General features: G+C 41.0%; 1 protein-coding gene across 1 annotated transcript in view; it reads left to right on the top strand.

The window, feature by feature from the left end:
- arid5b (AT-rich interaction domain 5B) overlaps positions 1-21,922 on the top strand; it is a 106,287-nt gene extending 84,365 nt beyond the window's left edge. Inside the window, exons 7-10 of the mRNA XM_028006646.1 lie at positions 2,239-2,291; positions 3,314-3,411; positions 15,865-16,075; positions 16,759-21,922. Of these exons, the coding sequence (XP_027862447.1) occupies positions 2,239-2,291; positions 3,314-3,411; positions 15,865-16,075; positions 16,759-18,747 (2,351 nt within the window). The 3' untranslated portion in view covers positions 18,748-21,922. The remainder of the gene's footprint in view (positions 1-2,238; positions 2,292-3,313; positions 3,412-15,864; positions 16,076-16,758) is intronic.
- The last annotated feature ends 611 nt before the right edge of the window (positions 21,923-22,533 follow it).

The raw sequence follows: 22,533 nt of genomic DNA, 5'->3' as shown, positions 1-22,533 counted from the left end.
CCCTCTTTCAGCCTTGTTGTCTAATTGCCGTGCCATCGGTGTGTCACCGAGGCTACATTGTGTTCCTGTTTTGTCATCCTTATCTCAGGGATAATTGCCCCTGCCAAACAGAGGGGAATTAAGAAAAGAAATTACTAATGACAAGACATCTAAGAAAAGGCATGTTCCCTCATTGCCTTTGTGTTCCCGTCCCCTCCCAGTCCTGTGTGCGGCTGCGGTAATTACAGTCGATGCGTAACAAGCGAGTTAAATAGACCATCTTTCTGTTTCCACAGTCGGAGAGTACAATGCGCCAGCGTGCTCAGTTCAAACAGAAAAACCTACCCGGCTCCCTTTGTTATTCCACCCGAGCATTGACAACGGTTGCAGAGAGGAGGGAAAGAGAGAAAAAAATCTATGCTGTCAAATGCGGAGATAGGAAAATGTCATTTTGACAAATGCAAGGCTTTGTGTACGCACAGATTGAATTTTGATGGATTTTTCCCTGGGCGAAGCCTCCCTTTTCTTATTTATAGGCCTTCATATAAAAATGTTAAACAATGATGTTACAGAAAGCAAATACAAATGTCATTGCCACGAAACGTCCCTCAATGAACTTGTGCTTCTTTGTTCGTGGGAAGTATTTCCTTTAAAAAGAGAGGGAGAGAGAGAAAGCCATTTGAAGACTCTCTGTGAGCTATTTTTAGGCAGAAATATTACACAAGACATGTATTTATAATGTGGCTTGTCAGGGTTTGTTTGGTGGGAAAAATCGATGCAAATTAATTTGCATTAGTTCAAACAGAAGTTTGAGCATTTTGCAAAGCCTTTGATGCTTTTAATGGCTTTTCGTTCCTACCTGCAGGCTGCAGCTAAAAAATGTCTTTGTCAGGATGAGACATGTTCTTTATTTTAGCAAAATAAAGAACATTCTTTTATACTCCTTCAGCAGAAATAAGGTAACTTACAGACACAACAACCAATAGACTGGTGATCAGACCGCGCCCTCCCACTCCATACATTAAAACAAAGAACTCCCACAAATATCAGTCAATCAAAGTCTCAGCAGGGATGTTTGATTTGTTGATTGCTTCTACTATCTTCTACTTTTATTGCCTTACCATTACTCTAGACTTGCTGCTTCTCAAAATGGCTTCATGCATGTTTGGGGGAAATAAAATCAAAACGCTCTTGTTGCCTCATCCACTTTTAGCTCCGTCACCATGGCAGCGTGTATAGATACCGGAGACACAACGTTAAATGTCACTGTCTACACTGAAATTGACAACGTTGTGTTTAGTTTGGTTGCATTATTAAGAAAGTTAAATATAAGGTGTTGAGTAAGTCATTATGAAAAATTCAGTTATAAAAGTCTGCATGCCTGTTTTTGTTGCTATTTTGCAAAAATATAGGCTACTCAGCACGCTGCTATGCACTGCAATGTTTCCCAAATAACACTGCCATTACCGTGCTCTTTTTTTCTGCACCACATCCGGCCTACCATAACATTTTATGTGCTCCTCTAGACTCCATAGTAGGGCTACAAAAATACAACCTTCAACATCAAAGCTGTGCGCTTAAATATTTTCTCAATCAAATCAAAGCAGTTTTTATCTGTTCACTGCCAAATACCATTACTGACAAAAGTTCCTTAATATCATTTAACTTTAAGAAGTACTCATCAAATCCAGAGACATGTTTATTTACGTTTTAACCGTTTCATCAATACATTCTGCCACAACCGGCCCTTTAAGGACGTTTGTGACTTGACATGAATGAGTTTAGCACACCCGTTCTACAAAAAAAAAACAATATTAATTTTTATCACAAATTATTACAAAGCTTTGTTTTCCATACAGATTTGTTCACAGAAAACTTTCAGCTCTCTTATTGGCTTTTTTAAAAAGAACTTTGAATGATAATAATGAGATGATGGAAAGCTTTAGTAGTTTTTGACCACGATTGCTTAAAACCTCTGTGTGTCTTGATGGCCAGGCCAGACCTGCGTTCTCCTGTTATCTCTGTCTGTCCCTCTGTTAAAAAACAAAACGTCCTGGCCGAGGATATAATCGCTGACAATTATTAAAGGCTCAAATTTGTAATGATGTGATTTTACATTGTGTTTTTATAGCTTTTTTCTTGACTACGGGGATCATAAAAGTCGTTTCCTTCCCTCTGGTGTAATGACTGTATATGATGTCATTTGTTTCAGCTTTCCCAGAGTTTCTAACTGCCTTGTTTGTCTTCTGTCTCCCACAGTCAACCTTTGGACTATGTTTCAAGCTGCTCAGAAACTTGGAGGATATGAGTTGGTAAGTATTCACATATGTGGCGACATATTACCCTCTCCTCCCAGTTTTCCTCCTCTCATTCTGTTTCCCTGCCTGAGATATTTGCCCTCTTTTGTTCTGTTTCTGACACATCTCTCCCTCTGATGCCGTCCCTTACCTGTCCCTCTCCCCCTCCACTTTCCCTCCGTCTTCTCCTCCACTTCTCTCTCTCTCTCTCTGCCCTCCTTTCACCCCAGTGAGGTCAGTTGCTATTTTTCCCCGAGAAGAAAGTATTGCTCAGAGCCACCTTTAGCCGAAATGGTGCTGTTGTTTCAAAACCCCCTCGGTGTGGAAAACACATGTTCGTCTGTTCTGCGCAGAGCAGAAGGAAATTGGATAAATCGCTCATTTTTTCCCACGTTGGAGATCAAGTGGAGAGAAGCGCGCACGCAGCTCGCCAGTGTGCACGTGTTGCAGGGAGAAACCAAGCGGGCCCGAAATAAGGTTGAATGAGGCAGTTAACTTGGCAGGATTGCCCGCTGTTTGTTCAGCCACTGCTCATGTGCGACCTGTTTGATGTTCGCTCGTCAAATGTGTTGCTCACGCTCGTTTCTTCATTAGTTGGCTGTACGCTGCTGTCCAAACAGATAGCCAGAGCAGGCCCTAAAGAGGATACAGCTCATATAATCTGCGCTCATATCCTTTTAATACCATCATATCTGCGTCTGATTATTTCTTGTTTCATGTTGAGGCTTTGTTAGCTCAGTGGCAGCTTGGGTTTTGGTGTTTTATGACGGAGCCCGCCCGTTATTCCCATCTGTTGCGGGATAGGGGATTATAGCACGAACAACTGACAGCAGGTTGTTAACTGGGCTTATTGTGAGTGTTGAGTATTTAATAACTGGAACAATGTGGCTCGGTAGCTCCCCGAGATCTTGAAATGATGCCAACCATTCGTGGTTTTTTTTGGGGGGGGGGGTTCCCTAAATATTTTTGTTTAAGACTTGTGAAATTCATCGCCTGCTGATGTCTTTTTTTTTTCTTCCTCTCGTCTCTTCCTCCAGATCACGGTGCGCAGGCAGTGGAAGCACGTATACGACGAGTTGGGCGGAAACCCCAGCAGCACAAGCGCAGCCACGTGTACGCGGCGACACTACGAAAGGTAGTCATGGAGTTACAACACTTTCCACACTTGTTGGCACCTCCGGTAAACATGTCATTGCAAAATCATTGTCTAACAATCTAACAACCCCTTTCAAATAAGTGCAGTTCAAGTATTTTAATAATTTATTCGCCACTTTTTTTATCTGTTAATCTGTGTTTAGGGACATTAAATTCGTAATCTGTGTTTTCCCTGGTGTATAAATATATTGCAAAACAGAGGCCATCTCTTTCTTTTAGCTACTGGTCACAAGGCTGGATGAGTTCCTGTATTTATCTTGCCACCATGCACAGTGATTAGGATGGTAAGAGAAGCAAAAATATCTCCAAAGCTCTCCCTTAGAGAACTGCAGAAAAGAGTGGCATCTTGGACTCTCCATAACAACCATTAGAGGCTACATATCATCTGGTTATTTGAGCATGCCAGAATAATAATAAAAAAAACATTTTCGGGATGAATATGTGAAGGAAACAAAACCCTGTAATCTCCACTGTTATATACAGCAGGGGATCTGTGATGCTTTGGGCCTGACTCCAGAAGTTCTTGGCAGTCTGGTAAACTGCATGGCACTAATGGATTCTGAAATATTTTAAATATTTGGTGCCAACACTGAGAATGAATCTCAGCTGGGTCTTTTGCTTGGACACTGTTCTAATTTATAAGTCAATGTAAAGATTGTCAAACATTGCAATTTACTTATACATTTTCAATGTGTACAAGGAAAGATTTGACAGAATTTGAACTGATGCCTGACTAGTAACCATTTTGTTTGGATTGTTGTGTTAGTTTTTGGTTTGACTGCACCCTATTCCGAATATGTTGTTTATATTACAAGACACGCAGATTAATATTTCTTGACAGGGTAGGCTTGAGCCTTCATCCTTTATCAAACTATTTAATTTAATTGTCTGGACTGTAACATCTAGTCTATTTATACGGCTTAGATGGTTCACCAGACACAAAGTCAGCCTTTCTCCACAATCATCTCAGTTCTCAGACCTGGATCCTGTTGGAAACTTGGGGTTAAGATGAAGGGAAGAAAACATAAGGAAGGAGTGAGGACTCTGGAGAGAAATTGTGCGATGAGGACTAATCAAAGATTCCCCTCTCTGTACGCTTTAACTGAGATAATGTTTGGATTTTTCTGCACTGATATTCAGTCGCTGCTGTAAAAGATTATTTGTTTTAAGGCTTTCCCACATCGTAATCTCAGATACCAGCAGACAATAGAATAATATTATTTCACTTCTTCATTTAACCGGTTTGCTATGTTAAACCAAATAAACCACAACAGAGAAATATCCCGAAGACAAAACCCATTTATGACCGTCCCACACCCATCTGAAAAATCCACTTTGGAAACCTGCAACACAAAAAGATCAAACTCACTCCATAAATTTACAATCTTAAAAGTCGTTCCTCTTCACATTTTAAGCTGAAGAACTGAAACCGATCTGTATTTTGTTCACAGTGCATATCTCAAGTACAAATAACTCCCGTGTGATGGCGTGTTCTCCACTTAATTTGAGAAGAAAAACAAGATTTTGTTGTTGCCACACGTGCCCACACTGCACAGTTTGCGTTTCCTTAAGGGCAGTGAACTCTCTTTCAGTTTGCTTCCAGGATGATTTCACAGAGCTTTATTCAACACCACAAGACAACTATTGATTTTGTTCAAGGGAAGTCAATGCACCCAAAACCATGAAGAGCAGCGCTTCAAATGTGTCAGAGAGCTGATAATGCATGCAGTTCTAAATGCGTTATTATTTATGGGTTCAGGAGGTCGACTGTCTGTCCTTCAGGTTGTTTGTAGAAAAATTAACCTTGGGTTAAGTACTAAACCCGACGCTGTGCCTAAATTTGAAAAGACGAAAGCTACATTCATTTAGCAAGGAATGCGTTTCTTCATTAAGCTCTAACAATAAAACCAAGGAGGAGATTCAGCTGTTGTCTTGAAATTAATTGATCCGTTTTGTTCCCCTATAGAAAAGAATACGCAGTAATTTTGTGTGATTTTGATCCACAAGCCGACCAAAGAGGATTAAGCGTCTCTAAATAACAGCAGTGTTTTGAATTATTAAGTGACCTACATGGATAAACATACAGTAGCTTTGCTTTCAGTGAAACGCGCACTCCAAGCACGGAAAAGCTGCGAGCTGAAAACAGAGCTGTAATGTATTCGTTTAATCATCCAGTCAGATACTGCAGCATTTTGAACCTCCACATTTTAATCACTCAGATGGTATTACCAAACCAAAGTAAGCATATGGATGCGCTCCTGAGGGAGCTGCACGGGTATTATGCTGCACACGCACACGCCCACCCACGCAGAAAGTTAACAACACAACATCGCCACTTTCCCAAGGTTAAACAAATGCCAAACACCATCTTCTACTGCAAGGGAGAACCGGTTGCTCGAGGAGAGGAGCGGGACGTTCCTCCCAGCGGCCGGCCCCCCCCATCAATGCCGCTGTTGCAGGTTCAAGCACCCGAACAGCCAGCCCTCACACACACTTATTCACACACACACACCTGTCAGTAATACAGTGAAGATGCCAGCAGTGCCATGTGAGAGCGAGAGGCAGTTCCAGATTATGTCAAGATTGCGTGCTGTAAGCGATTTTGCAAGCTCAGGCAACAGTAGCTGGAGTGGCTTTTCTCAGAAATTTGCACTATACTGCACATTGTTCAGTTTGTTGTATGTTTTATTTAGCAATGTGAGCCTAAATGTTCTTTTGTCCAAAAGATTTCGACAAAAGCCAGGGTTCATCCTGTTTATGTACAGTCTATAAATCACTCCTAGCGCATGGGTTGGAAAAGCCGCGTTTGCTCATCAGGCTGCAAGATGTAAAGAGGAGTTGTTGGAAATGCAGAAAAAAGAAACAAATTCACATGGGAGGTGCTGAGGTATGACTGCTGCTGCGCTGGCCTTTCCCTCTCCAGCCACCGTGAAGCAGCTGAGAGGAAAAATAATGCTGAATCAATACAAAGCTATAATATCCACGCACTGCAGTGAATATCGGGCTGACACAGAGAGGAAGGTGTACCAGGAAGGAGGGGCGGGCGAGATCAGCTGAAGCCCAGCAAGTTTCCATTCGGGGGAATAGTTTTAGCTGAGGCTTTGTGTTTGGGTTGCTCGGTGGGCAATTAGCTTCAATGTATTAGCTCAGCAAACACGACCATTCTCTCTGCATGATGAATGAGGCTGTTCAGAGGCTCGCTCAAGTATGTTTGCTCCCCAGAGGTGTCTTTGTTTCCACCTTTAATCATTATTCAATGTGCTACAGAAATATCATTCACAAGCAAGACTTTACAATACACAAACTGGAGCGACTCTTAGGTTTTAACCACAGTGTCGAATAAACCGTGACGACTGTAGGAGGACTCAAGCAGAGCCACACACCACCGGTGTGTACTATATGTCTGATGATGTCTGATAATTTTCCAGAAGTCTTCGTATTTGAACTTCATCTGTGTCATCTATATTTATTATGATGAATCATATCAAGTGAAGCAACTTTTAAGGTATCGACCACATGATAATTTGCTTCATCTACAAACCGTTGTGGAGAGGAAGATGTTCCTAGTGAGCAACAGCCATGAATTTAACATTAAGGCTACATGAGTTATTGATACTTTGATTTCTAAGTGTGATTTAGATCTGAACATTTCGCATAGAGTTAGAGCAAACAAAACTAAAACTGCTGAGTCTGAAAGTGGACAAAACTTCAAAAGGTCTACAAGAAAACTCTGAAAGCAATGCAGAAAATGCACCTGAAACTCTTTAGTCTGAATAAATGTCATCCTTGTTTCGGTTTATTTAATAGCTACTATTATGAACACATTAATTTTGAATAATTAAGATTTTAAAGCATAAAGAATGTTGTTGGGTTTTTTTATTTTTTATTCCTGAGACCGGAACCTTTAGATTATGTTTCTGGTACAGCCATAAATCTGACACACAAGCACCGTCTGCAAACAGCAACTGGCATTTCTGAAAAACTTGAATTGGTATAATAGCACTTTGCACCAATCTGACAGTTGAATGACCTAAATAACAGATTAAAAATGGTCAAATATTTCTTGTTGAGCTCATATGTCTATTTATTTAATAAGTTAGCGCCAAAAACGGTTTTTAAATAGAAAACAAGACCATCAACTTTTCTTGCTTATTTCCAAAAAAATTAATTACAGACTTCCAATGAACTTGATTTAAAAATTTCAATCGAGTCCCACCACTAGAAATTAGATTATATTTGTAACAACAAAAACCCAGCCTTTTAATCTGAAGTATTGTTAAAGATTTGAGCTGAACAGGCTGTGCACCGTGTTCAGGATGCCAGTTGCATGAATCATAATTTCCCAGCAGAACATCTCTCATACCACAACCGCTTCTCTGTGAGTAAGTTTGTCAGTAACACCGATAATATCTCTAAAGAATGTGAGAAACAAATAATAAGAAACTGTAAAAAAAATAATAATAATAATAACCTGATCGATTCACCCATAACAACAATAAAACCAAAGCCCACACACAAAACTACTATTATATGATGGGTGTAGTTCTGTTATTTTCCTTGAAAGAGTGCTTGAATGATAATTGAGAGTTTCAGAGTTTGTGTGTTTTGCTTAAAGGATGTAAATCTCTGTTTGTGTAATGGACACAGAATGGCTTGATGTCAACTGTCCTCTCATTTCCAGTCATTTAAACAAAACATTTCCAGTGTTCCCTTTCTTTTGGAAACTTTTAGGTAGCTGGGCTCTTAATGACTAACTTGTATTTATATAAAAGGAGCAGATGAGTGTTATTAGCATGAGTAAATTGCAGCAAAACCCAGCAGATTCACACTGTTTATACTTAGCAAATCCACAGGAAATAACAGTTACAAACAGTATAATCTATTGGTTGTTATGGCTCCTAGAGGCAAAAAAAAAACAGCAATAAGGTATCTTTAGTAAATATACTTTTTTGTTCTTCTTTAGACATTTTGAAACAAAATTTTCAAACAAAAAGCAAATGCCATTAGCATTCATCTGAAAATGCTCTCCTGGGTCCACTGAAAAGAGACCCGTGAACTCTTTTTGGTGGAAAAACATGAACCAAAACATTGATGTCAGCCTACTAGTTGAGTCAATGCTCCTAATAGAGCTGTACATTAAATCAGCTTAATAAGTAACTGAATCTGAGGCTACAAATTGTGTGCTAACTTTAGCTCATAAGGACAAAAGAACATGCTAACCGAAAGTTGCTATAAAGCCTACCATGCACAAGCAGACGCTTTGCACAATGTTCTTAAGAAATTAAATAGAGAACCTAAAGGTGAACAACTTTAAACATTTGTCTACTTATCTTGCCTTATAGTAGGGATATTCTGAAAGTTCCCCCCCCCTACACACACACCATGATATCAGCACCAGCCTAAATCACTGATACATGGCAGGAAGGATCCATGTTTTTATGTTGTTTATGTCATGTTCTGATGAGCCTGTGTGAATTGTTAGTGCCACTTTAGAGCACCATCTTTGACTTGTTAGCAGTTCAGCACAGGGTTGAGCAGGAAATAAAATTCTCTAGCTACTAGGAGAGGAAAGAGAAACAATATTTTAGGACGTAATTGCCTTCAATTAAGTGGATATTCTTGGCTGACTTGGTATTATTTGGGTTAAAGACTGCGAATATCCACAAGCATTCAGCTCCCATTTAAAATTACACACATTATCCCTTTACAACCCTAATGGTAAAATCACATGAAATGGTTTCCTAGGAGATGTTATTGTGAAAGATGGAGCCAAGGGCATAATCACTATATTTATGCCGTCCAGGACCAGCCAGTAATCACCAGTAGAAATTGAGTTGCATCGCTGGAATTGAGCAGGCGATAACCTCAGTTAATTGTCATTTTCAAAGTTACCGTTGTTTAGTCGCAGTGTGCCGTTCATTAGTACACAGGAGGGAGGGAGAAAAAAAGAAGAAAGAAAAAAAAATCAATGTAGAAATGTCCAAGCCAAGGTCTGCTACTGCAGCTACGGGGAAGCTTTAATGATATTTATTTAAACTGTTTCCCGAGATTAGCTGTCAGGGCCCGGCGCTCTGAATTAAAAATGAGGTCATGAAAAAGATGGCATCAATAACCTTGAAATAGACTGCCTTTTGCTTCTGTGCTGTGCCATTTTCTCAGTGCCTCCCCCCCTCGCTCTCTCCCTCTCTCTCTCTCTCTCTCCCCACTCGCTGCCTTGCACTTCATGCTGTTTCTTTCATTATACAGGTCAGCGCCTTTTAAAAGCTCCTACATATTTAATCTTCCTGGTTTCCTACGTGATCTCTTGTTACAGAAACATCACATTCCAATATCTCTGTTCCTTTCTGCCAGTTGCGGATTTTTAATACCTCACCATGCCTTGGCACTCTAATGTAATTGCACAACGGGGTTGGCATCAGGGTGGGGATGGAGGCGGCGGCGGTGGTGAGGGGGGTATCCATGGAAACTGAGAAGCAATTTAGAATAATTTGCTATTTAAAAACTCAGAGGTTTTGAGCAACAGCAGAGTGAGCAGATGAGAGGGGTTTTTAGGATTAACTCATTTTGTCTTAAAAGCATGAGACACTCGCCAGATGTACTGTACGTACGGGACCGCAGCTTGTGAAATATTCCCCGCCTCAGATCATGCAGATATGTGTTTCTTTTCGAGACAGATGCACGCTTGTTCCAATTTTAGTCGACTAGATGTTTTATTGATTCAGCCTTTATTCATTCCTCTTGCTATCGATGTTCCTCCGCATTCACTAAAGCTGCTCTCCACATATAAAAATACATTGTTAGGGAACCTTGAGTCAGTCCTAGAACATTTGTAGCAGAAAGACACTGTAGTTTTTTTCTGTTCTCCTTAGCGTCCCTCTGCATTGCCCTCACTGTATTGCAGATACATCAAATATGCTCCATTACACTTTGGCTCGCCTTTTCTTTTTTTTCTTTTTTTTTATGCAGCAGCTCCAATGCAGATTTCAATTATTCTGGTAAAAGCAGAGGGCGATAGTTGGATTGCAGTGTTGTGAGAGTGTCGCTTTCATGTCCTCTGCATTACAAGCAGGAGAAGGCAAGCCGCAACAGCGATGGATTTTTATTAAACAAGCAAAAGCGTGTCAATAACAAAGAGTAAAAGTCGTGCAAAAACGGAAGGTGAGGGAAAGGTTGAGAACAGAAGAAGGTTATTGTGTGGCTGTCGGCATTCCTTAACACCAAAAAACAATGTCTCAACATGTCTGGATCAAACGCCTGGCCAAGTTCTTTGTATCTCTGTGACTTTTCACTGGATGCGAACCCGGACCTCAGCTTTGGGCGGGAATGCAACAAAAGGGCTACTTATTGTTTAGTATGGAAACTGTGGAACTGTGGAATTTCATTGAAGTATTTTCCAGATGTTTAGAAGTGTTTCTATTTCCAGATTTCATCCATCCGTCCACCCAGTCTACGGTTTTTCAGGTTCCATATCTGAAGCTCGATCACTGTAGAAATATCCACCATAATCCTCGGCAAACTTAAGTATTTGTGCAGGCAACTCGCGTAAGAAATGTGTGGAGTTGCTCAAAGTAACAGAAAACCTATTTTAGCCCCTGAGACGTGGATGTTTTTTCATGAAAAATGCTTCAATGAGCTTTCAGTGGAATTAAATCTAATAGTCTGTTTTGATTTTTTTGGTCCCTGGTGGCAATGAGAAATGACAAATTATACCACTGGCAATCTGCATGGGAAGTCCGCTGAGATTAAAAAAACTAGTTCAGTGCCGCAAGTTAAATTTACAGCATTCCAGATAACGCTCAAGTCCACTTTAAAGAGCAAAAGGAGACAGGTTCTGTACATTATTGGGCTTTAATAGTTGAATTACGGAAAGTGCTCCTTTATGCAGAACAGTGGACATTTATTTTACACAGTTGGTGCTCGGGGCTCACACCTGCCAGGGCGAACATTTACTGCATACTGCCGCAGCCGCAGCTAATGAGAGCAAACCCCAGGGGAACAGTAGAGGTCATTTTAAATCTGGTATTTTCAGACTTGACAAAGGACTTAAGTTTTCATACATTCCTGGGCTGCCCTCCTGTTTTAACTGCATGAATGAGGGTCACCTCGAGTGGTTTGGCTCTGAGACAAAAGAGGAGCTCCTAGGCATGAATCCAGAGCAGAGGGAGCAGAAACAATGTCTGTTTATCCCTCTGCTCTTTCTCTGAAACAGTTTGTTTTCTTTCTTTTTTTTTTACTTTCATGTTTAACCAGAATGTGACTTTTTCTAAAAACCCTTGCGTCCTCGCAGACTCGTAAAAACGTAAGTTATTTTCTCTCCTCCGAGTCTTTCTTACAGCCCCGGGATCTCGTCCAGCATCTCTTTAAATAGTTTCTTTACCCCCTTTTCTATTCTTTTTTTTTTTTTAATGCATGAAGTAGCTCTTGTGATCTTAACACAACACCGACTAAAATTAATTTCAGCTTGGATGGGAGGGGGAAACTGTTGAAATGGAACAGCCCGCAGGCGTTTTCCATTTATTTGGTGACTTGGGTTTTTCTTGGGTTTTAGTGCACAGCTTGTTCCTGTAACACAAAACTCAGATGAGAGCAGCACATTGCTGGTAAAGTCACCTTGTTTTTGCCAAGTTGTCTTTTTATACAGAGGGGAGGTGCCATGTGGGTGTGTTTGTAATTCATTATTGTCAATGACGCTGATCTCCTTTGCTGAGGGTTGTGCTTTAATGAATTACACAGTTAGTTATTGTCTGGACGTTAGTGCTTGTCTGGATGCATTACATATTAAAAAGAAACAACAACTTCTTTTTAGCTTCATTGCATAAGCTAAGGTTAAAATAAATCTTACTTTATTTTAAGCTTGTTGCTGCATATTTTATTTGCTTGTGATTAACATGGGGAGAGAAAGAAAAGAAGCTGCTTAAAAAACAACCAGGTAATAAATTGGCAGGAGGCAAAGTTAAGCATTTATTGACCTCATAAAAATAGTTGCCCCTCCCGCTCTGATGAATTCTTTCCTGGAATCCATCAGGGTGCAGAACGCCCCCAAGTGGCTCGAATCATTAACTGCACCTGGCTCTCTCTGCTTGTTCACTGGCTGCCAAGCTCTGCCTTGGAGGAAATTGCTACTCACAGTGGTCTTGTATCACAAGCACTTATGTTGCACAATCATGACTTGGTTATATGTGGAAGGCTTGAAAGTACTCCAATCTGTCACACTGAGGGCTGAATTAAGGCTTAATGGTTCGTGTTACTTTGTTTTCTGTTGCTTCCTTTTGTCAAATAAAAGCAGAAAGATGGAGCAGGGGGCAATTAATTAAATAAATAGATTATTAAATATGTACTGGATTAATAAATCCATTCACAGACACACATTTTCTCACACACACACACACACATATATATGAGTTTAGGTTACTAATGATTAAGTGTCGCACTTCCTTGATTGTTTTTCTATTTTATTTTATTCTTTATTAATGAAATTTAATAACATTTCACAACCTGGTGGACTATTATATTGTGCAAGTTATGTTCAAAATACATAACAGTATATTATCAGCATATTTGAGAAAAAAATCTTTATTAAAAGAGAGAGCATTTATTATTTCAGAGGATCAGAAATAACAAAAAAAAAATTTAAATTAAACAATTGAAATGTTGTATTTCTGTTTATGGGCCAAATCTTTGGAACAATCTTTTCTACAGAAACCACAGAAAGTTGTTCAGTTTTACTTTTAAGAAAATAATACAAAATAATATTATGCTATAATATAATGAAGTATATTGATGCAGTAGAGTATCATTACAAAGATTACATGTTTTTCTTTGCTATTATACACATTGCCTGTTTTGTGTTGAAACTTGTGTCTATATGGATGGTTGATTAATGCTTAGTTGCTTATGGTATAGTGAAATGACTTTTGAGACTTTTGTTGGTAAAGACAAGACTAAGAGCAATTTTATGAACTGACTGGTTCATGCCTAAGTTTAACATAGATTTTCCATTAGAAATTATTAAAAGGCCATGGTAATTTCCCCAGGATCAGTTCTTACATTATCTGGGGCAGCAAAATACCACTTCTCCTCCCACCCACCACTCACAAAGCGTCCTTACTGACATTCCTTAACGTTGACCCAGGCCAAGGCAGCCATCTCTTTCCCACAGATAATGCAGATTGCTAACAATGGACCCAGTTATACATTCAGTTCCTTTATTTCTCTGACTGGATCCAAGCTAGATTGGTAGTTTTGCCTTGTCATCAATATGAACTTTTCCAAAAATAAAAAACAACAACTTTATCGTAGTTTATTTTCTGTGCTTTAGTATCTTAATTCCAGAAAGCGTGAGAATAATTTCTCTGCTTGTAAGTTTAAAAAAAGACTAGATGTTGTTTTTTTTCTCTCTGTTTTCCAGGATTTCGTCACAGTAATCTTTGTTGCTCATTAACATGCCTTCATCCACCCGCTATCCTCCCTTTACTCCCCGTTTCCCTTTTCTCTGTTTTCCTCCTCTCTTCTCTTCCACAACCTTTTTGCTCTCTGTCTCTCCAATAAGTCACATTTAATAGTACATTTCCTTTCTTGGCCTGGGGCCTGGTGCCAGACCAGCTGTATGAAATGTAGTTTCGCCGCTTTCCCTGCCAGCACTTTTGTTCAGAGGAAGAAAAAAAAAAAAAAAAAAAACCAAAAAAAATCCCACAGAGCCTCTTGAAGTCTCTGAGGCTCTTTTTTTTCCTTCTTCCTCATTTGAAGAGGAGGCGAAGCAGTTCTTGATTCATTGTTTGTTTTACTGCCATGTCCCTTAAAAGGAATAGTGCAACTGTCTGTTGTTGTTACACGACAAGGGCTTATGTCTTTTCTCGAGACTGAAAAAGTTCTGTTCCTGTCTGACTTTCATGGATTATTCTGTAAAACGTGAGAGAGGATTTTGAAAGATTTTCATAGCAACTTACTGATGTTTTATGGCGTTGTAGCTCTTCAAGTCTCAGTTTGTTCTTCCGCAGTGTTTCTTATTTCTGGTTCGGTGCCAGCTTCCATTTTGTTCCCGGAGCAATAAAAGTCTAAAAGTTTCCCTTGCTGCTTTTTCATGTCAGTGTTTTACACATGGGTGTTATGTTATCCAGATCCTAATGTCCCCATTTGTTACAACATGACATATTTAAATTTGACTTAGGGTGTATCTAAAAGAGGAATAACAACATTTAGATTATGTTAAATGTTTACTTTGCATAATGCTCTTTGTCATTTAGCATGAATTTGATTAAACGTGAGCATATGAAGCCTTTGTGTTTCTTAAGTACCCCGGCATATTGCTTCCATCTGAAAATATTTTCATCGCTGTAGCTAATTTAAGGGCTTCTGTCTCTAATCATTTTCGCATGCTGAAGGAGATATTAAGTGCTGCGAGCTTTCTTTAAACATTTGATTTCAATTCTGGCAGATATTTTCTTCTTTTCTCATTTCCAGCCGCAGTAACTTTACACACCCACACTCACATTCTGTTCCTTCGAGGTTAAAGTAATACCAAATGTGATCTTTCTCAGCAGGGGATAACTCATTATTCACATTCTCTCTCCTTCTCTTTCTGTCTTTCTCTCTCTCTCTCACATACACACAGAAACACACGCATACACACACACACATATACTGGCTCCAGTCTGGATTTCCCCATAGCCCAGCTTAATTACAATAGAACTGTTAATGCTTTCCAGGTATTAAAACAAGGAGGGTTTAAAACAAGCTATATATTGCACCACAAGCTTGCAGCTGTTTTGGTGCGGTGTGGTGTGCATGCGTGTGTGTGTGTTTGTGCGTGCGCGTGCCTGCGTGCTTGGGGAGGGCGGGGATTGTGCGCTTTGAAAATCTATATTTTAGCAGCAGCAGATAGGAACAGTGCTTTGCAAAGCTGTTTACATAACCGATATGTAGTTCAGAGTTGCTAGGTGTAAAGAAGAAAATGCATTGGGTTTTTTTTTTCTTTGTTTTTGGACAAATGAAAATCCGAAAAGGGCATCTGTTTGCATCGTGTGCCTCAAATCCACATTTTGTGAAAACACATTATCCTACAATTAGGCTTCAGGTTTTTGAGGGTATGTCTCTACCAATGGCACATTAAGTGACCCAAATGGATTATGTTTAGGTGTATCAGAGTGAATGGAGAGAAAGAAATATGTAGCATTTTCCTTCCGCTTCACTTGTGCACTGTTTTGTGTTCGTGTATCACATAAAGTCATAATAAAATACATTAAAGCCTATGGTCGTACGACCATAGAAATGTGGAAGGGTGCAAAGTGCATGCTTTGCACTGCACCGCGTTTGCTTAGCTGTTACATTTAAACCAGCGTTATCAACACTTGGTCATGTGAGCACATAATAATGCGCCAACTATAAATGTGGGACGACACATTTCTATCATATCTCCTGCTTTTTTCTTTTTCAGGCTCCTCCTTCCTTACGAGAGGCACCTCAAAGGCGAACAGGACAAGCCCCTTCCGTTGGCCAAACCCAGGAAGCAGGAGGGCAGCCAAGAAAAGGCGTCTGGAGCCAGCGTCAAAGTGAAAGTAGTAGGGGCCAAGAAACTGAAAGGCCCCAACCATCCGAAGCTGGGCAGTAAGAAGGATAGAGGAGAGGTGAAACAAGAACTAACACAGGTCAGTGTCAGGGTTCCTTAACACTCTTCATTACAAAATTCCCCCCCCCCACATTTTTTCCAATATATTTTGAATCTTTTAGTGTCAAATATTGCTGCTGATGTTTTTAAATAGAATTTGGGTAAAAGGTTTTCTCTGAACATCTGCTTTTTGGAGTCTGGTATAGAACCCACTTTGCTGTTTTTGTAGCTTCTTCACTAACATGTATTGCCTATTTTTCTAAATGTAAAAATCTTGGACTTGGTCATTAAATTATGGATCGTCCTACACTAAATACAGATTCTTCAAAGCACAGTTTGTGAACTGGGGTACCTTTATCTTCGTAAGATTTCCAAAAATAGTCAAATAAAAAGAGTTTATTTGGTATTTTACAGCCAGTTTAAGAATGACAGGTACAGTTCAACCTAAATGTAAAGCTCATTTGGCTCAAAACAGGTAAAAATGTAGCCATTTTTTAATAAAGTCAAAGATAAAACATTCTAGATCAATAAATTAAAGTGTAAACTATTGCATAGGCATGATTGGACTTTCAATCATGTCTATATTCAGAAATTGGAAAGAAGTGATTGTTTTATATTGAGTTTTCTGTCCTCCTTCCTTCCCGTGAATGTTTTTGCTTTAGTTGATAGATCATTAAGGGCGATAATATATCGCAGTGTTAATCTGTCCTTTCTCACATGCAGGAGTCAAAGGTGAAAGAAGACGACCATGAGATCTCAACAGCCATAAAAATCGACGCCGCTCTTCAAGACGAACCGATTGTAATAGAGGAGGAAGAGTTGCATGTCACCCTGAAGAAGGAGGAGTCGTTGGCCGTGGAGCAGCCGTCCTCGCTCTGCCTCAAAGAATCAGACTGCAGACCGCCCCACGGTGGTTTCTCCCTCCACACGGGGCCTTCCGCCCAACCAGAATGGAGGCAGATCAGCGAGGCGCTCCAAGCGAAGCTCGCAGGCGAACAGCAAACTGAAGGGCATTTCATTCCAAAAACCTCTTACCTGCTTCCCCGCTGGGATCAGACTAAAGCTGCTGGACATGTGGCTCTGCCTGAGCACTTCTCCAAGGTCAAAGACTGCATTGAGAATCATGGCGGGAGAGTGGGGAAAGTGTTGCCTATGTGCAAGCAGGTGGATGGACAGTGTATAGATTTGAGCACAGATTCTTACTCGGAAAAGGACGACTACGGGGCGATTAAGAAGGAGTCGACCCAGACAGCCATCTACTGCAAAGCCAACCAGGGGGTCATGTCTCCGTTGGCTAAAAAGAAGCTCCTGTCCCAGGTGTGCGAGTCCAACCCCTTCTCCTTTTCCTCTCTTCAGTCTCCACCTCCCGCAGCTGTGTCCTCTCTCCATCGAGGTGATCGAGAGAAGGAGAAAAGAAAGAGTGAAGAAGAGTTTCTGGGACAAAGGTACCAGGGTGCGTCCGACAACATCCCTGAGGTCTCGCCCATATTCAGGCCGTCGGTGATCCAGCACGCACAAAGCAGCAAGGCTCACCAACACACTGGCGGAGGGCAATCGGAGAGGATCGCTGCGGCGGAGCTGTCGGACTCTTACAGCCGGACGGGCCATCATATTCAGCCGCAGGCGAGCGTGCCCTGGCAACCGTACCTTACCAGAACCCAAACCCAGGACTGTGCGGAGACCGCCGGGGAGAAAATCCTCCAAGGTCCAGTCACCCAGTGCAGGAGCTATACGGGGGACTGCTACTCATCCCCTCACCTTCACAGCTTGTACAGACAGACTGAGAGCTGCCTGAGCCAAGAGAGAATGGCTGGCTTTCCTGGCGGAGAGCGGAGAGAGCACTACAGCAGGGAGCGCGAGGGCGGCCAAAGCTTTGTCTGTGCCGGTCTGGAGCAGGAAGGGTTGGTGTACAGATCTCACTACGGTGACAGGACTCAGACGCAAGGAGAGAACGGAGAGGCTGAAGACGAGCCCAGAGACTTTTCTATTTCTAAACCTCTATCTCAAAGGGTTTCCTCCTTTTCCAAGCCCTCTTTCTGTAGTCTCTCCTATCCCATCATGCATCACGGTTTGGATTCCCATCCTAAGGCGTGCAGAGTCTCGCCTATGACAATCTCTACCCCCAAACAAAGCTCACCAGATACTTCTCAGTCGTTTCCCAGCCCCAAAACCGAACTGTCCCTCAACAGTCCCATTCGGCCCAGTAAGCGGAGCCTGGCCGAGGCGGACAGCGAAGACGCCCCGGAGAGGAAGGTGCGAGTGGTGACCCCTATTCACCCGGCCAGCACAGTCCGACGCAGCGACCCTGAGGAGCTGAAACCTGCTGAGCCAGCCCACGCCATTCACCTCAACAATCATCTCCCCGAGGGCCATTCTATGACCGCCTACCCCCCGCCCCACACCGCGCCCCTCTATGCTGGCATTTATCCACACGGCACGCTAGTGTCACCAGGTGCCCAGGATGGGCTCCAGCAGCACCCGGGCCTGCAGTACCTGAAAAGCCAGTCGGCCGTGTCCCCGCTAATGCCCCCCTTCACCATCCACTCCATGATGCTCCACAGGCAGCTGCTAGCCTCCACCCCCAGCCCCCACCACCTCTACAGGTACCCGGGCGGGGCGGCACTGTACGGAGAGCTGTTGCACCACCTCTACCCTCTCTCGACCCTCCCCCCACCTCAGCTGTCGTCGGTACACCCCAGCACCAGACTTTGAGGGAGAGAAAACACGCTTTCTTTTCTTCACATTGTTGAAACTGTGTCGGCTTATTTTCATTCACATCGTGGCTTGAGTCGAGGCAAAACTAAGATCAGACGTTTTGCCGATGACAAACTGCTAAATCCATCACTCGGACTGCAAATTACTTTTTTTTTCTAACTGTGTATGCCTTCGTTTATATATCTTGCACTGCTCTTTATTTTTTGTCACCTCTTACTTGCTTTTGTAACCCTATTTGCACAATGCTCGTGTGTATTATGCTCACAAATCAGCTTGTTGCTTTCAGTGACCCACGAGTCAGGTTTGTTGCTCTGGAACGTGAGAAGTTGAGGGAAGTAGAGAAAAGCCATTTGTTTACTGTGTCTGAGGGCTAAACGTAGTTGCCTAAAAACACTAAAAGTAACATGACAATGAAATACAAACTCTTAACCTCAGTATGTATGTTTTTGCAAAGAGGCATGGGTCGGTATGAGATCCTTAGAGGACGGTTAGTTTGAGTAACAGTACCACAGTTTCACAGTATTCACATACAAATAAAGCAAACATCTGTACCATTATCTAACTTATTTCATTTAAAACAGAAAAGCATTGTACTTTTCCAACTGCTGCAAAGAATTTTAAGTTCATTGTGACAGTTATAATCAAGCTAGGGCAACACACATTAGCGCCTTCAAACTTGTTCTGGTCATGTCCATCCAACAACATCCCACAACGACAGTGTCTGATTGGTGGCTGACACTACTGGATTAAATACCCAGAGATCCCTTTAAAACCGTTTCTATTCAGAAATGAGCGACAAAGCTCATTCAAGCCTAGAGTCCGGTGAGCTGTTCTCCCTCTGCACACTTTAGCACATCGTGCCCCATGAGTGTTAAAAAGCATTATTTGACTAGCATTAGATACCTGAAATATTCATTTATCATTTTGATTTTAATACCAAATTAATGAAAATACATAAGAAACACAAAGTTTTTAAGAGCTTACAGTGCATAATACTGATTAATTAGTCAGGCTAACTGCTCTGGTAGAGTTTGCAATCAGTGTCTTAACAGAAATGCAGCTTGTAGCTTGGCAGCTGTGGTTTTGCAAGTGTTAAGTCTTTTTCATAATGGTGAAATATTGTCAAACACCAAAATTTGTCTTACTTTTAACTGAGGGTAAAGTGTAGCAGCCTTCTGTCAACCAGCTAACTGGTAGTGCACAGCATTAGGTGGGGGAGGGACAGAACTGTGTTGATTTACAGGCCTGGAAACAAATTAAGAGACGGCCTAATTTGGCTATATTTTCAGTCACAGCTTTCATACGCCTTGACATATTCTCTACTCTACAGTCTTTCATATTACTGTATTTTATTAACTGTGATACATGTAGAAATGCTGTTTTCAGAGCTCTCTCAATTTTTTTCCGGGCCACAAAAGTTAGAGAAAACTGGTCACTCTAGCATCTCATTGAAAAGATTCTCGACTTTAGAAGCAGGAAGACAAAAACGGTTTGCTATTTCGAAGACACAACTTTTTAAAACCAGTAACCAGCCCCATGCCTAATTGCTACCAAAATAAAACAGCTGAATCATGTGTTATTTATCTCCAGGCAGCCAGTGTTGTTGTGTCTGTTTACATGTCTCCACGCTGAACTCTGTTCCTTGTTTGTGCCGCAGTAAATCCAGCTGGAGTGGACTGATTGGGATAAATGTTAACACCCGCTGTGGCGCTGCTTAACACGAACAGTTTCATCACGACCACATTCAGAGGTGCTGTGTGTAACAGATGTACTGTAGAGTCGCTCTTTTACAAAATTCAGGTTCGTCTGTGTTGCTTTTTGAGCGCATCTTCCAATGACGCGTTCGCATCTGTTTGCAAATCATGGATGTTTCGTCTTCGGCCCGTGTGACTTTCACCTTCTGTGATGAAAGTAGTTTGACCTCGGAACATTTTTGTGACTGGTAGACTGTTGTGGCTTGTTTTGCGTCTGCAGGAACAGCGTAATGAAGCAGCCGTCTGCTGTGGAATGCTCACCACAAGGAAGAAGGAAAAAATGAATAAATCTGCATTTCATATTTTCGTTCCTGACTTGAAACGGTTCATTTTCTTGACAAACAGACTCTTTTAATATATGATTTTATAGGAATGTTGTCACTTAGGATATTACTGCTTTGCAAATATCTGTGCCTTTCACAGTCTTGGATTAGAGTTAGCACTACGCTTATTAAGGTATATCTCCTGTAGCAGGGTAGGAATGTCAATTTTACTGTCACTCTCGTGTCCAAATGCAGTATCCAGACATTATCAAACAACTTGGCACACTTCGAGACAACAGACTTAAAAGGTAGGATTTCAAAGTGTAACTGTAGATCAATTTTAGTTTTGTCGCTTTGTTCTTTTAACAACAGCCAGTTTCGGAAAACAGCTGATGAAGACAGGTTCGCTGTCTGTCGTCTGCAGGGCATGTTCTCTAGCCGCGGTGAAAACGGTACCAAACTCCATAAAGAATTCCTGCCGTGCTCCGTAGCCCCGAGGTGCAAAGACAACACCTGCGCTGGCTTTTTACAACCACTATAATTGCAATCCAGGAAAGCTGAAATACACAGAGAACATTTCTTTTGCTGTTTAAAGCGAGGAATTTTTTTTTTTTTAAAGCTGTAAACATTTACGATTTTGCTGAACACTTACAGACATTCATTACTGATTCTAGTACTGTAGATTGCTGTGTGTAGGTAAGCTGGCTCCTGTACAGAACATTGACACGGAGGGAACTACTCACGGCAAACTCTCTCTTTTTTTTGTCTTAATATCTGTGTAAATAGCACTGTAGATAGCACTGCGTGGTTGTCCTCATATAAACTGTTGTAATCTGTAAATAGTAAAAAAAAGAAAAACAGAAAAGAAAAAAAGAACAGTATAAAAGTTGGTTACACAAACTAGATGTGTCCTTTTTTTTACTGTTTTATGTTAGGCTCAAACAACACTACAAATTAAGATTTAGGATATGCTTCTTGTTTTTTTTTTATTATTATTTGTTGTCCTTTCATTTTTTTTATGTTGTGCATCCTGAAACTGTTTTTTGATACCATAGCCATCTGTTTACCAATCATCCAGCTGGCAGCAAAACAAAAAATAAAGACATTTTGTATGATATGACCTCCTGTATATTTAATTAAAATATTTTACTATCAGTACACGTTTCATCAGTTTCTTACACACACTCACGCCCACACACACATTTTGACAAGTAACAACCACAAATCTTTATCCATTTGGGGAATCCTAGGCTGGATCGAAACATTATGGTGTCCAAATCTTTTATCAGCCAACCGTTTTGCTTCCACTCAACAATTATGCACTATTTTCTGTTGGTCCATCACACACACAAACCCAATAAAATAACAGAGTAAATGGTTATAAAGCAATAGAATGTGTAAAAGTACAAGCGTATAAATTCTTTTACAAAGCACTATAAAATGCAAGGCTCGTATCAACTGGTATGCAACACCAGTGTGTTAACATTATCCTATTTCTTTTTCCCCCTTAGTAAATGCAGTGTGAATGGCGTTTTATTATTGTGACAGCATTATTTGTCTGAGATTCCACCAGCTTTAATCTTCACAACAGGCCATTTCTGGGCTCACGGCCAGAAAAGCCTCTTCAGCATTTGCTGCATTGAGCAAATGCGCCAGTGCATGTAGCATTTCTATGGCGTGTGTACTGGGGTGCAATAAAAGCTGTGCTTTGACTTTTATTGCCACCCTCTGGTAAACTTTTAACATGAAAAAATATTCTGTAATAC

This window comes from Xiphophorus couchianus, chromosome 22 (assembly GCF_001444195.1).
Source record: "Xiphophorus couchianus chromosome 22, X_couchianus-1.0, whole genome shotgun sequence".
Lineage (NCBI taxonomy): Eukaryota > Metazoa > Chordata > Actinopteri > Cyprinodontiformes > Poeciliidae > Xiphophorus > Xiphophorus couchianus.
Note: the sequence above shows the minus strand (reverse complement) of the source record. Positions and strands in the feature narration are given on the sequence as shown.